This window comes from Triplophysa dalaica, chromosome 19 (genome assembly GCF_015846415.1).
Source record: "Triplophysa dalaica isolate WHDGS20190420 chromosome 19, ASM1584641v1, whole genome shotgun sequence".
NCBI classification, from domain to species: Eukaryota; Metazoa; Chordata; class Actinopteri; order Cypriniformes; family Nemacheilidae; genus Triplophysa; species Triplophysa dalaica.
The window spans coordinates 18,723,424-18,740,811 of NC_079560.1; the positions used below are offsets into that span (position 1 = coordinate 18,723,424).

General features: G+C 43.0%; 1 protein-coding gene across 4 annotated transcripts in view; it reads right to left on the reverse strand.

Annotated features, from left to right (window-relative positions):
• camk2a (calcium/calmodulin-dependent protein kinase II alpha) overlaps positions 1-17,388 on the reverse strand; it is a 257,071-nt gene that overhangs the window by 176,904 nt on the left and 62,779 nt on the right. For all 4 annotated transcript variants that reach the window (XM_056730301.1, XM_056730300.1, XM_056730299.1 and 1 more), the window contains exon 8: positions 4,520-4,603. In XM_056730301.1, coding sequence (XP_056586279.1) covers positions 4,520-4,603 — 84 coding nt within the window. The remainder of the gene's footprint in view (positions 1-4,519; positions 4,604-17,388) is intronic.

The window sequence follows — 17,388 nt, forward strand, 5'->3', positions numbered from 1 at the left end:
TGACATGGCTCATCTCCAACCGGAGACAATAACCTCAGTTGAGACTGATTCATGACGTAATCACGAGTGCGATCAGCAACTTCGCTCACATCGGAAATCCTTTCTCCTAGTTCGCTATCTGCCGCTGCCTCCAAAACCTTCGTCTCCGCAATGGCTGCTGCCACCTCACTTTCATGCTTTACAGCTGCCAGTGATGCTTCCATGCACGCTTCTGTAACTTTCAGTTGAGCTTTCTCAATCAAGATTTCTGATTCTTTTTTAAGGAATTCAGTCCTGGCCCGTGTAGCTTCCAATTTAGCGCAAGCCTTGGCAGCCGCTGCGCTAGCCGATGAGCTTCTAGATCTATTAGTCGTAACAGAAGCTATAGATCTTGTTTCGAATGCTAGACTTCGGTCTGTAGCTTCCCCAGCCTCCGTAGTTTTCTCCGCCATCATGAATTGCTAATACTGTCTAGAAGTACAGGGCGTGATGATGAACGAGGAATGAAGGAGTAGAATCTAGCTTTCCTTGAACTGTGGTACCTACTGAGTGGTTGCCTTTTTACTATTCTGTCCTAGATACGTGTTCCATCTACGCAACATTGACAGATAGCTAATAGGAGTCAGAAAAAGGGCAGACGACTGTAATAAAGTTGAATGCTTTATTGTTTTGTTCTTTCCTCTTCTTTCTCTTTTTTGTAAAACTGAAACATACAAAGACAACAAATGTCTTTTACAAAATATTCTCAAAATAAACACAAATGAACTTCAGCTGTTTACAAATATTCTCTGAGCACATATTAAAAGGCTACAATCAGTTCTCAATGTAATTATAAACAAAATGCCATCACTGCAATAGTTTGTTTTCCTTTTAAACTCAAACTAATGAATTACAAATATTTATATACACATTCCTGCAAACACTGCAAAAATGATAAACTTACAGGCAAAGCCTTTCTGAGGCACGAAACGTAAAGAAAACAGAGAGATGACTTGTTGGCTCACCGCATGGGAAGAAAACTAGAATACAGTGGCTATTTCCTGGTTAACCTCTAACCCAGGAGTCACATGACCTAAACCAGCCACTAAGAAAATGGTTAACAATAATCAACTTCTCTGTTATAACATCAAACTGCCACAAGATGGCGCCAGCAAACAAAAAAAAAAGAATGTCATGACAATGCAGTAGTATAAAATATGTCTAATGTCAGTTTATACTTTTCCCAACAGATTTCCCTTCAAATCATTCCAACAGACATTAGGAATAACCCAAGAATGAGCACTATTATAGGAGTAAATTATGTTTATTTTTGATTACATTATTAGTGATGTAACTACATTTACCAGACTTTTATCCAAATCGACTTACATTGCTTTAAACTATAATATTTTTTGAATGATTTGCAATCCCTAGGATGGAACCCATGACTCTGGCGTTGTTAGCGCCGTGCTGTAACCACTGAGCTACTGGAAAGCAAGTGAATTTAATGCTATTTTACTCTTCACATATTTAAATGTATAAAATGCAAGATATTGACTGTTTGAATGTTACATTTTATAAAGAACTGCTAACAAATGAAAATATAATTTCACCGGGAGAGAACGTGCTTGTTTCGCTCCAAACATCGAGTTCAATGTTACTCGCCAAGTGGCAAGGACCCATTGTGGTTACACGACGAGTCATGGATCTAAATAAATAGGAGGCGACACCAAGAGATAGTCTGGCTGAGAAAATGCAGAGAAAGAATCTACATTAGAAAAAATCTACAGGAGAGAGAAAGAATCTACAGGAGAGAAACCTGAAACATGCAAGGAGTACCGTCATTTATAATATTTTTTCCTTTGTGTTTTGTGAATAAAACTTGTGTTCTGGCCACGCTGACCCTGTCTCCTTCCTTCCCTCATATCGAACGTGTTACACTTATGTTCAAAGCCGTCTGATGGAGTGTATCAGTGTGAATATGCCATTGTGACACAGAAGGTGACAATGATATTCTTAGCATTACATAGCACAGGTTGCAGAAATAACTGCATTAATAAGACATTTAAAGTGTGTTCCAAGATTTTGCCAATGCTTGGGCAAGACATAATTTTCAGACATCTGAGGATAAACCAATATCACATGCAGAACTGGTAAGAGATTTGCTATGGGCAGTAATGCTGCTATCCGAACTGGCAGTAATGAAAGTAAAGGGCGATGCACAAGAAAATGACAAACAAACCGTATGCAATAGGGAGGTAGATGGCCCGCGAACATGCAGAGTTTTTCCCCACATTAGAGAGCAGAGTAGGGATGTAGAAACAATGATGTCTGCACATGTATCATACATGCCAGACATAGACTTGAAAATTTTGCAAAGCTAACCCACAGAACCCACTTAAACCTTGTGCAGAAAACAGATGTTTCACAGATGTGGAAGGTTTGATTAGAGATTAAAATTGCATCGAAACTATCTCTGGGGTACTGATAAGACATTGCATGGCATTTCGCAAAACAGTGTTTTTAAATAACACAGACAATTAATCGCCTGTATTGTATACACATCAAATCAAACATGTACAAAGTAATTGTAGTTTTGAGTGTGATGTGCGCCAAACTAAACACCCAAAGAAGAGACTTTCCAGTTGTCTCCAAATTGATTTCACTCATATTAAATGACCATGGCAGGCCATTTAAGTCGAAGATGACCAAAACTGCTGGCCAAGACGTTGGCCACAGGTTTGCACTACAATATTTTATACCACAAAAAATTTGGTGAGAACGAACCAAACGATTAAAAGATAAGTCTTGTATGAAAACAAGCAGAAAAAGGCAAGACGAGCTACCAGCCATACTGGCAAAAATGAGATGAACCTCATCCTCAATGACCAAATATTCTAAATTTTATTGATGGGTAGGCCTTACCAATCCCTGTGGGTCAAAGCCTGCGCATGCATTTCTTTTCAAGGAGGCGTGGAGGTGATCCTGGATGAACATGTGGTTTCCCTAATTGATAAACTGAATTCTGTGTATACCAATGTTTATCTTTCTCTCCCTATGCCTTTAGATAAGATCACCCATAACTTTGTTCCAAGCCAATAGGTGCCGATTCGAACTCTGAAATCAGTTGGGGTCGAAGAACCAAAATATCTTGGGCCAGCTTCGGCGATTGCAGTGACCAGTACTGGAGTGCTGACTGATCATTGTATTTGAAAATCATAATTTAATTCTACTTTTGAACATTTGTCTTGCCTTAGCTGCATATAGGTGACAAATTCTTCCTGTTAATCTAGGTGTTTCTTTGTCTTCAAGTCACTTGACTATGGGGGAATTTGAAAAGTCCAAGTCCAGATGGTATCACATGACCGGGTTAATTGTCATGAGTGTTTATTTGTTATATGACTTTTACATTTACATTTACATTCACGCAATTTATATTGCATTATCCTATACATTTATACTGAAGTATGTGCAATTCCCTGGGTTTCAAACCCACAACCTTGCGTTGTTAACGTAATGCTCTTACCACTGAGCTACTTGATCAATTAAGTTCTGATCCAATCATCGGTGTCTCATTCGCTCAGGTCCTACAATAGCTTCATAAAGATTATTTGAGATTGATTGGTTGCCTTGTTTAAATGAGCCCACACCTTGCCTCAATGACGTCGTACTGCAAAGATATCCATCTGGGCCTTTCCATCTGATTCTTGCCGTGGCAAAACTTGGCACTGGGCAGTAACTAGGGTGCGATTCTCCCAGCCACATTTGAAACAAACCGACCCCCATGGCTCTGCGAGATATACTGTAGGTCTTACTTAATTACTGCTAAGGTACTTTGTTTGGTTGCTAGGGAGTGGATTGGCAGCTGCAAATTAAGATCCTCCAAACCATAAGTGAAATGAATCCACTACCATATCTCTATGATTTTCAGGTGCAGAGATATAGGTTTTGGTAAACAGTTACTAGGGTACTGTGCTTGGTTGCTACCAATGATGATACTCCAAATGCTACTTTTCAGAATAAGTGATGTAAATGAAAGATATCACTCTTTGGGTAGCTAAGGTGCTCATCAAAAAGTTGAGAGATGGTTGCCTGGGTATAATGACTCTGCCCCTTTGTCTCTATGAAACTGTAATGCAAGGTAAAATGTTCAATACAAATATAAATCAATACATAATCCCTTTGACCATAAATAAAAAAAGGATAATAATAAGAATAAACATTCCGTTTTAATAGCAGTCTCTTCACCGTTTTATCACTATGTGGCAATTTTGATTGGCTCTTATGCCCCAGGGGTACTTACTTACTTGCCCAAAAAACATTGTACGCACAATCATATTTAAAAGACAATGCACACCTCTCCTTAATAAACTGGTCGATTTCAGCCCTCATTCATGCATCTATAACATATGGTGCTAGATGTGCTCTTACCATCTTTTGACATCATATGACAGTGACAATTGGACAAGAAAATCTTGAAAAAAAGAGATATTACCTATTTAACTGATGTTAACATTTTTTCCAACCCCTGTATATTGATGAAGAGATATATAACACTAACCACATGCCCACAGGTCCACAGCTTTTCCATAAGGGTCTTTCCGTAAGACTTCAGGGGACAGGTAACCGGGTGTACCAGCAAAGCCTGATGTCAGAAGAGGGAAAAAAGAAGGCAGGAATTCATAAGATGGACTTCACTGTAAAAATAAACAATTGATTAGAAATACATTATCTTTTGTCACAGATACTAAGAAATGTGAATTACTTTTACTTCTTAAATGATATTTATGAAAAATAATTTGTTTAGAGTTGCTTCTATGCTTAATTAGGAGACCATGTCATGTGACTAGATGGTTGTATGTTTGTTTAAATGGACTTATACGTGTGTTTGTAGTTTGACACCCTGATCAAGGCTTGTTAGCCGCAACGCATTTGTGCATGTGTGATGTGATTTTAGATAAAGCCATGTGTTAATAAAGTCTTTTTAATTTTGATAATACTTTCGAGTGCCTTGGAGTGATGTGTTTTTGGATGAAATAGAAAATCCCATATCCAAGAGATGGTCCTATGCAACAATTTGCTCTGTCTAGAGACGTATTTTGGGGATTATTTACTATTTTGTGAACATGGTGACTACATATTTTTCATATTCTAAATAAGAAGATTATTGTTGCACACACACTGTTATACCAGGACTCTGGATAACATGATATAGATTTTAAAAACTGGCCAATGAGTTTAGGAGACAGTCTGAAAAAGAACTGAGATGACATCTTCACATAGTTACGGTGTCAGAGTAAATATTATTCCAAGAAGATTTATAGTAAAACATTTCCTTTGTTTGATTATTTAAACCCAAATTTTACAATCCCATCAGTGGCAACCCATTAAGTATTGTATTGATTTTTAAGTTATTTTAATTACTTAAAAAGCCTTCAATGGTTTGACTCCTACCTACATAAAAGTGCTACTATCAAACTTCAACCCATCATGCTCTCTAAAATCTCAAAACTGTAAACTTTTGAAAACACCATGAATAACTTAATCCACCCAAGGGGGTTGAGCTTTCTCATATGTAGCACCTAAACTCTGGAATAGCCTTCCCAATGTTAATTGGGGGTCAGACACACTCTCCCAATTTAAATCTAGATTAAAGACACTTCTTTTCAGCCAATCATTCACATAATGTATAATATGCTAAATAAATAAAAAACAGCAGCTGAACAGCAGCTATGCTAATTAGACTCTTTCTTCCCTCCTTCCCACCTCAGGATGCCCATCCCGAAGAAGGGACAGATTACTCCAGGTCCAGATGAACACCCCAAACATGAGATTAGGCCAGTGCCATCCTCCTGCGAGATCCTGCAGACTGACTAAAAATTCCTTAATCACAATAAATAAACTCTCCCTGTTATTCGTAAAAATTTACTCCGTAACATTTTATCAAAGTCACTGAGTGCAGCAGTCACACATCAGAGGTGACCTCCTGGGGGAGACTGGTTTCTCCTGAGTTTTTTATTTATTTATCATTGGAGTTAGGGTTCCTCACCAAGGGTCCGAGTTGGCTTGCTCACCGAGAGACTGCAATATTCGATTATTTTAAAGGTTCGGTAAATTCCTTTAACATTGCTTTATTAGCCTTTTCTGTGTTTTTCTTATTTTCTCTTGAAAAGCTGCTTTGGAACAATGCACAATGTGATATGCACTATATAAATAAAATTGAATTGAATAAATGCTCATGACTCTTTGCTGTTGTGTATTCAAGAAGCAAAAACGAAATAAGACAAATTGCTATAATTTAAGACGAGATTAATAAAAAGGGTCATGAATTGCTTTTGCTGGTTGAAGAAATATTAAAAGAAGATATGGAACAACTCTCAAAAAAACTTAAAAAAAGAAAACTCTAAAAAAAAAAAGCAATCAGTGTCCTTCAATTAACCCAGCAGTGACGATGATCTGTCAGTAGCGGAGACATCACCCAGAAGAATGAAACCTTGCATTTATGCACATCTGTATGCAATATTTGCTTTATAAATCACAGATCACCTGCAAGTGTGCGTACGTGAATCATCCTCATACCCCACCGTGTACAAGCCCCTTTTTAACCATAAATAGTCAATGCAAAGCACCTTATGAATGCTGATCTTGCTGAACGCTTGTTAAGCCTCATGTCATGCACCACCTTATATGGCAGTTCAAACCATTAACTGGTCTAACCGCTATCAGATGTCATAGGAAAAATTACATTTATGCATTTGGTAGACGCTTTTATCCATGCAACTTACATCGCATTGTATTGTATTTTACATTTGTTTCTGACTATGTGCAATCCCCTGGGTTTGAACCCATGACCTTGGCATTGCTTAGTGCCTCAGGAAAGCTTTCATAAACAAAAAATTATATAAAACTGCCAAAAAAAACCAAATCCCATACTTTATCTCCACAATGAAATCACAAATGTTCACAAATGCCATTCACTGCATCATATGACACCGTTGACCGGCGACTAAACGGCCCAGTCCACTTTTTAGAATGGCAGGATTTAAAAGCAGTTGGGAACATTTGAGATATTGTAAGTAAAATATATATAAAATTGGACTAGAGGTTTTTGGATATTTAATTGCAAAATTCTTACAAACTGTACCTTTAACAAACAAATTAAAGGATAGTGAAACTAAACATTAACTCTGATGCATCTACAGTGCCAACCTAAACGAGATCTAGAGCTCGTCTTTTAGTGCAAACTCTTTCTCAGCTTCAGGTCCGCCCTCCGCTATACCAGTTTTTGATTCACATATGAGCTGTGAATGGGTCTCAAGAAAAACGTAATCAACTAGAATTTATTGTTTACATCACGGGAAGACTAATTCCTATCGTCTGGGGGATTTCTACCGGTATATCGCAAACGATATAATATCGCCCATCCCTACTGGAGAAATGCTTGGCCTTTACCCTTGGGGTCGTTATCATGTTGAAAAACTGCCCATTCTCCGAAGGAAGGGGATCTTGCTCTGCTTCAATATGTCACAGTACATGTTGGCATTCATGGATCCCTCAATGAAGGGTAGCTCCCCAGTGCTGGCAGCATACATGCAGCCCCAGACCATGACACTCCCACCACCATGCTTGACAATGGGCAAGACACACTCTGTAATCCTCACCTGGTTGCCACCACACACGCTTGACACCATATGAACCAAATAATTTTATCTTGGTCTAATCAGATCACAGGACAAGGTTCCAGTGATCCTATCCTTAGTCAGCTTGTCTTCAGCAAATTGTTGTGGCCTTTCTTGTGCATCATCCTTAGAAGAAATGAATGGCTGTGTGTTGAGTTATTTTGAGGGGACAACAAATTTACACTGTTATACAAGCTGTACACTCATTATTTTACATTGCAGCAAAGTTTCATTTCTTCAGTTTTGTCACTAGGGATGCCACAATACTCAATATAATATTGAACCATTCGGTACGACCTCTATGCTACAATACGTCAAAGTGAATTGTGGTTTTCCGGTTTGCGTTTATTTATTTTTCCTTGCACTAAATTACACTGTGAACTGGCTCCGTCCGTGTTTGTCTGTATGCTGAGATAGATCGCGTTGCTCTCAGCACATGCAGCCCCATACCAAAGTCCGTTTGACGAAAGTCATGCCACTTGGTGGCCTTTCGGACAGCTATTAACGTCTTAGCAAGAGTGCCTCCAAGCAGCTATTTAGCATTGCATTTCATCTAATTCATTGCAATGGCAGTGATGCACCTTGTTAATATATTATTTTTGGCCTTTTCCATTGAGCGCACGTTTATTTCGATAACAGCAATTGCAAGTTTTGCATTACGTCATTTTAATTACTCTGATGCACAAAACCTCTTCAAGAAGCTAATATTAATGGTGTATTGATGAACAGCAAACCAAAAACTGCTGTGAGCTGCCAGTGTTAATCTTTAATCATGCCACCTTGCATATTTAATAAAACATTACACAGTAAAGGCCAGTACAGTCTGAGTGACACACAGAAATCAAAATGACATAGAAGTCAGCACTAAAAATGGAAAATGTATGCAAAGAATACAGATCAACTGCCATGGTAGTTACATCACCAAAAATATGTATGTAGTCTCAATACAAAATAAAGTAAGCCTTAATAAGTAAGTAGCTTTCTTATTATCTTAAAAGAGCTTAAAAAGCTTTTCAAACCTATACACTGAATACAAATTTGACAGAACATTAAGTAATTTAATCACCTGTGATGATAGTGTCACGGTCCTGTCCTTCCTGTCATGAGTATTCGGGCATTGGGGACAGAGCCGTGACAATATCATGTCTTGTGTGTTTCGTCTTGTGTGGACACGTGGCGGTTTGTTATGACATTTCGCCGCGTGTCTTCCGTGTAGCTCCGCCCCCTTGTCTATGTCTAGCGTCACATTAGTGTTTCATCTCCCTCACCTGTCTGTGCCTCTTCCAGCTAGTTGCACTCATTGTTAAGTCTTGTCACCTGCCCGTCCCGATCCCTTTGTCATCTCTCCTCATTAGTTTCTCCATATTTAATGTCCCTCATTCCCTTACTGTTTGTCGGTTCATTGTCAAATGTATATTGTCGATGTCACTGACTCCTTCGTGTCTCCACCATCTGTATTACATTGTTCCTGTTTCCCTTCATGTTTGGACTTATTATTTAGTTTCTGTTTTGCCCCATCGTGGGTTTATTGTTTTGTGTCTTATTAAATATTGTTTAACCCCATCTTTACTGTCTGCGTTTGGGTTCTGTCCGTCCGGACGTGACAGAATTGAACCGAACAAAAAGAACCCAGCAGTCAGCGGCGACCGAGTCAAGCGTGGCGTTTCGTAGCCACCATGCCCACGTCTTGCTCGGTCTGAAACAGAAGGGGACTCCGCTTAAAGAGTTCGCTATGGACTTCCTGGCAACAGCGCGCTCCTCTGGGTTCAACCAGAACGAGCTGAAAGTTGTTTTTAACAGCTGTCTCGATGAACCCCTTGTACCCGACGAGATGCGGCGGCTGAAACATCTTGGCTTCGTGGACCAACTCGAGGTATTGTTGGATCGTGAGTGGTCCAGGTTATCATCCCCAGCGGGTGTCCCCGCGGGACTGGCCACTATCCCTGAGGATGGGCTCCTATGGCTCGGGACTCTGGGCCTATCCACACCCTCCATCCCGTCCACCATACCCTCTCCATCAACGGCAAACCTGCTCGGCAGACGTGGAAGGAGGGAGTCGTGGGACTCCCCGTCCGACTCCTCTGGGTCTGAACCACTCACCCTTCCCATTTCTTCTCTGCAGCCGATCCCATGTTCGGTGGGTCGGTCGAAGAAGAAGAAGCCGAAGAGGGGGCTGGTTCCAGGTCCAGGCGTCCCAGTTCCGGTAACCCAGCCGGTCGTCCAGCCGGTGCTTCAGCCGGCTTCAGTTCGGTTGCCGGCAGAAGCACCGCCTGAGGTGCCGGCTCGATTGCCGGCTGAAGCACCGGCTGGACTGCCGGCAACCGAACCGGCGCCTCAGCCGGCAACCCAACCTGCAGTCCAGCCGGCGTTTTCAGTCGGCAGTCCAGCCGGCAATAGAGCCGGCACCTCAGGCGGTGCTTCAGCCGGCAATCCAGCCGGTGCTTCAGCCAGCGTCCAGTCCAGCCGGCGTCACGGCCGGCGCCCAGTCCTGTCCACCGGGCGTCCAGTCCGGTCCCGCGGCCGGCGCCCAGTTCGGTCCAGCAGCCGAGCCCTGTCCAGTCTTGTTTTTCCCGGTATTCCCTGGCCATGTCTGTCCCTTCCAGTCCGGCCCGTCCTAAACCCCAGCTTCGCCCTTAGCAGCCCACGGCTCTTCCTAAGCCCCCTCCTCATGTCCCACCCCAGTTTAGCACTCCCAGTTTTGTCCAACCCATTCCCCCCCCTCCCTTCCCATTGATGTTTTTCTTATGTCCAACCCCAATCCCTTCATTGTAATGTCAGCCCTGCCCCTAGTATGTTCTGTTTTGTCCGTGTGGTGTCTGTCTTCGTTCTTGTCCATCTTGTCCCGCTGATATTTCTTTTTTCACCTTGGGCCGCTCGGAGTTCGGCCCTTGGAGCGGGGGGTTCTGTCCGTCCGGACGTGATAGATAGTTCTGCAGTCTATTGAATTCTTCCATGCTAATAAAATGGACTATATACACACAGTCATAGCTTATGGCTCAAATGCTATAATGTTATCTGTTTCGGTGTGTCTTTAGACATGTTAACTCGAACACATGTCTTAACTTATGTGACAAAAATGTTTTAATTTTTCAAAGTTGTCAACAGGAAAAGTCTCAAAAGTTAAGTAGTGTGCGTCTCTGTATCTTTCCATTTAACATTTTTATTGTAAAAACGTTGGCTTTGTTATGTTTGCCTTCTTACATCTCCCTACACGGTCCTCATTAAAACTGAATCCCAGCATTGAGGTTCGACCATGTTAAGCACCCGCCTACCGACAGTAAGTTCTGCCTTCTTCAAATTGATAAGTAGAAAGTTCTCAAGTTCTCTCTTCTTTAGTGCGTTTGGCTGTATTTAGCGTGATCTCTGTAGTTTGATTGGATGGAATTCTGTGAACCTGGTCTTTTACATGCACTTTAACAAGCACTTGTTACCGCTGCTGCATTAAACCGCTGGGACACAGAAATCACAACAGCCAGGCTGGGAAAGGCAGTACATTTGCAAGCACAAACACACGCTCTTATGTCAGTGGCACCCGCACGATTGACGCATTTATGCATTTGCATAGAAAAGAACAACAATATTATCAAGGGGCGGGGCAATTTACGCATTTATCTATGCCAAGCTGAATTTGTGGACAAAAACAAACAAATATTGCAATAAAATGCTCATGTGCGATCGCAGTTAGCATTCTATCAGAGTGTGTGTTCGGTTCAGCTAGCAACATTGTTACTTCCCAACGCAACCTTTTGACGGAAAAAAGTAAACTATTGCGGTAAATCAATGTCATTAATCCGAATGCATCATTGACTCCTGTGTGCGCTGTTATTACTTGTTTGCCAGCAAACGGGTACAACTTTCGTGCATGGTTCACGCACATAGCAATTCATCCTGGGAAAAGCCAGAGCCTCGTGCATGACAAGCTCTCTCTCATTCGAGGAGAACCCGAACCCTGCACATTATAAACTCTCTCCGGCGCTAGGAAAAGCCTGAATCACGCGCATTACAGGTCTCTCTCCTATGCGGAAAACTCAGACCCCGTATATTACAAACTCTCTGGTGAGAGGAAAAAGCCTGAGCATTATGCATTGCAATCTCTATTGCACGAGGAAATGTGCAACATCCATGTTTGTCTATCGCCGATACACGATAGTATCATCTATCGGAACTACTATAGTCTGATCTGTACAGTTGTAACGGCCACCTAATGTTTTAAAGTGTGCATGTGCCTTTAAGATGCCTGATGACTATGCTGCTGTGTACGCGCTGTCGCAGAAAGGTGAAGGAGAGTGAAGGTCGTTTTAGCTCTACCGCTGCCCACGTGTGTACATTATTTTCTTTGTTTGTGACGGTACCAGAGTGTTTTGTTTTCCAGTTTCTGTACCCGCTCCTTTGTATGTGTATTGAAAGAGTGCTGGTGAAAACCGCTATTAAAGGTTGTGGAATGCCTATCTAATGGACTCGTGTTTCTTCTTCTCCTCCGGCCATCTGTTTAATTCCGGGTAACGTTGGCCCTAACTCTCTGGCCCGCCGTTACAAATTGGCGCCCGAACAACTGGATTCTTACCGACCAATATTTTTATTTTTTTGCTTCCATCCTCGAAGATATTCGTCTCTTTTGACACCTTTTTTTGTGGATGCGCATTTCATTCCTGTTGTTTTACTCGTGCTGAAGCCGCTGCACCGGACCGTGTCGCGACTAGCTTGCTAAAGGCCTGTGTATACGCGAGCCTCCGCTGTCCGCGCGCGCAACTCCCCCAACGGACGAGACGTTTATACTTGACGCGTTCGCCGTTGTATTCTTTGAAACGACAGGGGGCGCACAAACGAAATCGTCCTCTAAATCCGCAGGAATTAGAAGAAAAGTAGGAATTTTACCGGAATTACGTCAGATCATTCAGAATAGCGTCTTGCGAACAGCTGCTCGACAAGGAAACGTAGGAGATTTTGTGTTGTTGCTACTATAAAAAAAAAGGGCTAAAAAGGAGATGGAATTTTCACCCACTGCATGTCAAAAAACGTGGATATGTAGAATACATCGCTCTTGTGAAGCAGACGTATGTGCTGGACGGGGAAATGCATTTCGAACTATTGTTTGTTGATTTAATAACTTTTTATATCAAACTTCTTGTTCACTCTTTCATTTCTGTGCATAATGCAGACACATTTCTACATATTGTTGGTTAGGGACTGCTAAATGTACATTGCCATAGATTAACCCATTGGATGTCTTTATGTTATATAAAATGAGAAGATATAAGTTCAATTATAACAGTTCAAAAGAGCAATGTTTATAAATATTGTTTTATTCTGAATACAATATAAAACAGACACACTAATGAATAAAGATGTCTGTACAGGCGTACATGTTGAGCCAAAATCTCTTCAAAGCTTTCTGTCATGGTTCCACTATCATGTCATGTTTTATTCCTGTCTCGAGTGGAGCCATGACATTGCCTGATGGTTTTATGTGGGAAAGACATAGTTCTTTCTCGTGTTTCGTCATTGTTCCCTACATCTCGTTCCTCGTCAGCCTCTCCTTAGTGCTAATCCCCAGCACCTGTTTCTCATTAACGATCCTTTGTCTGTTTCCCCTATAAAGAGTCCTCGTGTTTCATTGTCCTGTGCTCGTGCATTCTACTTGTGTACCTGTTCCTGTTTGGTCTGTGTATGCTGGTGTCTCTTGTCGGTCTCTTACCTGTTTTCCAAAGTTCCTGTTATCCATGCTGTGTTAGTAAGTCTAGTTTAGTTAGTGTGTTTATATCAAGTGTTTGTTTTTGTAGTTATAGTCAGTCAGTGTTCTTATATTCGCTAATTTACCCTATCATGTTTTCCCCATTGTGGGTTTTTGTTTTGTCTGTTTTGTAGTGTTCAGTGTTTAATAAATCTGTTAACCCCTTAATTCCCGCCTCTGCCTGCAATTGGGTTCTACCTCCCTCATATCATGACACTTTCATGTTGACTGTGGCGCCGCGCGAACTATTCGCTCGAGTCACAAAAAAATGTTGTGTACGCCGCCACGTGAAATGAGCACGCGCTCACCCAAATGAATACCGCGATGACGTCATATTTGGCGCGCGCACCCAGGCGAACTGGCGACTGCGTCGAGTATAACCAGCCCTTAACTGCGGAGAGCATGCGGTAGGCGTTTGAATTCATGTGAAGGTACTGTGTTTGTATTTTTTTTCGACGGTTCACCTATATTATTTTTGTGGATTACCTGAAGATTGAGGACATTTGTTTTTCCTTTCCGTCGCTACATGCAACAAGTCTCCGTGCGGCACTTTAAGGTCCTACAGGCCTACAGACCTACAGGCCCAAGTTAAGCTGTTGCAAGCAGAGATGGCAGTGCTGGAGCGATGCTTTTGCGAGTCACTTGACCTACAAAAAGGCATGCTGGACTGTTTGGTTCGTCAAGAGTGTGCTTAAACCTATTACTTCACAACCGCCTCCAAGGGCCAGCTCAATGCCTTACAATGCCGGTCTGGCTCCTACAGCCCTAAGGTCAGTGCCTGTCAGTGCTGCTTGTGGAAACACACCCATATGTACCATGCCACTTGCGGTGGATATGAATACCACTGCCAATATGCTGAACTCTATGCTCTTCCAATCGCGGCTCGAACCACCGGTGTTTGCAGCTGATGGCTCCTTAAATCCTGAAGAGTGGCTTGAGTTGCTTAATACTTACAGAACTTCCCTGGATCTCACGGATGCACAGATTCTTCTTGAGCTCCCTCGTTTCCTGTCGAAAGAGCCAAGGAAATGGTTTAAAATCCTTAGCACACATGTGACCACCTGGGCACAGTTCTGTGAGTTCTTTCAAACTGTCTTTCTACCTTCAGACAACCAAGAACGCATCTTAAGAGGCATTTTAGACCACATGCATATGCCAGACGAGCCGCTGCCAACTTTTGTTGCTCACATGTTGGGTGAATTTCGCAAGTTAAAGTCCCCTCCACCTCAGCAAGAGCAAAAATACTTGATACGGAAACATGGAATTGAGAAATACAGAGTCGCCCTATATGACGCACACATACAGTCAGTCATGGACCTCCTCTTGCGGGCTCACGAGCTTCATACAGTCCTCTTCCCAAGTTCTGGGTGTCCACCTCAGGCATGTGGTGGTGTTGCACCCTCGGGTGCTGTTTATTGTTTTAGATGCTCTTTGCCTGGTTTTACTGCTCGGACTTGCCTGAACTGTGGTCCAAGGGTAAAGTCGCAGTTGCCCCCATCGGAACCTCCGCAACTACGTGGTGTTACTGAAAAAAGAGTGCCTGAAATGGCAAGAATGGATGGCTCTGACCAGGCCTATGTGGAAGGAAATGTGGCCTCAGATTTGGGCCAAGGGGGAAACTTCAGAGGGGGGAGGACGTTCAGACGGGGAAATCCTCCCTCTAGGAAGTAAGTGTGCCTCGTTTCTCTGATGCTTCAATAAATGTCCAACCTACTCTGTGTCATGTGGAGGATATTGTTTCCACGTCCCACTGGAACACTCCGTTCAGAGTGAAAGTGAACCTTTATGGCAGAGTTTTGCCGAGCCACCCTGGATACTGGCGAGTCCCTGTCCGTGGTACAGTCGGTAGTTCTACATACTATTCCTGGGGGGACACTAAAATGAAACCATGGTCTGCACCTCCCCTTCAGCTTGCAGATGGCGCATCCTGCTGCCCGCTGGGTATACTCTGGCTGTCTTTGGGTTTCATGGGTCAATGTTTCTATCATCGTTTTGCTGTTCTCGAAAATCTTTCTTCCCCGGTCATACTTGTTATGGATTTTATGTTGAGATCTTCTGTCACACTTCATGTCCCATCCAGGACAGTGGTCCTAGGGATGTGCCAGGGCCCCTTGAAGAGCTAGAGTATACAGACTTGATTCCTGATCTTGATTTATCATGCTTGGGGGTCAGCGCTTCTGTTCTGTCAGAGAAAGTGGACGAAGCTTCTCTAAACATTGAGCAGAAATTAGAATTATCTGATCTTCTGGAGACCTTCAGTGGGTTGTTTGACGGACGATTGGGACGGACCTCATTTGTGGAGTATGATATCGATACAGGTGATGCAAAGCCAGCTCACCTGGCCCCTTACCGTACTTCTGCAAAAAAAGATCTCATTGAGTCCCAAATCGAGGACATGTTAAATGAAGGGATAATCTAACCTGCTTCGTGTCCTTGGGCTGCAATTGTCCCAAAGCAGTCAGGGGAGCCAAGGTTCTCCATGGACTTCCGCGCATTGAATAAGCTTGACGAATCTCTCGATTTTCTGGCTAGGGGAAACTTCATTTCCACCCTTGACTTGGCCAGAGGCTACTGGCAGGTGTCCGTGGCAGAAGGTTCTAAGCATAAGAGCGCTTTCATTTCTCATTGTGGCTTATTCCAGTTTTGTGTCTACCTTTTGGATTGTGCAACGCACCCGCCACATTCCAGAGACTTATGAACACTGTCCTTGCGGGTCTTATCTACAAATCATGGGCCGTTTACTTGGACGATATCGTGGTGGCCTCGCCTACTTTTGAGCGCACCATGTTGACCTAAGAGATGTTCTTACCAGGCTGGAATCTGCCGGGCTGTCTGTTAAGCTTGCAAAGTGCCAGTTTTACAGAAGCGAGTTCACGTTCCTTGGGTACAACATAACTGCGGGAGGTATCCTGCCTAAAGCGGAAAAAGTGAAGGCAGTGCTTGATTTCAAAGCCCCTACCAGCGTTAAGCAGGTCCGACAATTTCTGGGACTCACAAGCTACTATAGACACTTTATCCTTGATTACGCCGCCATGCCAAGCCACTCTTCGCGTTCACCAGAACCGACATGCCCTTTGATTGGTCTGGTGAATGTCAGGCGGCCATGAGGATCTTCACGTGACCACAGCAGCCTCAGATGGCTAATGTCTCGCCCAAGCCCGTCTGGCCAGCTGGCGAGATGGTCTCTCCGGTTGCAGGACTTTGACTTTGCCATCGTTCATAAGCCTGGTTCTACTAATCGTGTGCCTGATGCTCTATCCCGCAACCCGGTTCTTTCATGTGATGCGCCCTTGGAAATTCCTTGGAAATTCTCCCTGATTACGCCATTATTGGGGGCCGTGACCTATGTACGTTACCTCCTGTGATTTTTTTCAGATCGGGGGAACCTCAGACAAATGCAACCCAATGATCCGGTCACAGGTAGCCTTCTGCGGATGTTGGAGGGAACGGATGAGAATAATGGTGAAGAGTTATCTCAGTTTGAGATTCAAATCGGACTCTTGTACCTTGTGGATGACAAAGCATCCTGTAATCTGCATCCTATGAAGCGCCTGAAACTTTATGCGCCCATGGCCATGAAAAGAAGTCTGCTGGAATATTTCCATGATCACCCTATGGCTGGCCACTTAGGGATGTCAAAGACTGTAGCGAGGCTGAAGCTCAGATTTTACTGGCTGAAGTTGGCATCTGATGTTAAGTCTCTTGCTCTGTATGCCAGTTCACGAAACCAAGCCAGAAGAAACCCGCTGGGTTTATGATTCCCATCTGCCCGAAAGATCCCTGGGAATATATGGGGGTAGACTTTGTTGGGCCATTGCTTCGCTCATTTTGCGGGAACGCCTATATCCTGGTCTTTGTGGACTACTTTTCAAAGTGGGTGCTGGTCTGTGCGGTGAGAGAAGCTACTGCCCAAGTGGCCGCCAGGAAGTTGCTAAGCGAGGTCTTTGCGCGGCATGGTGCGCCTACTTACCTGATGTTTTGTCTCCATTTGTCAGTGAGCTCTTTAACAATGTACTCGCC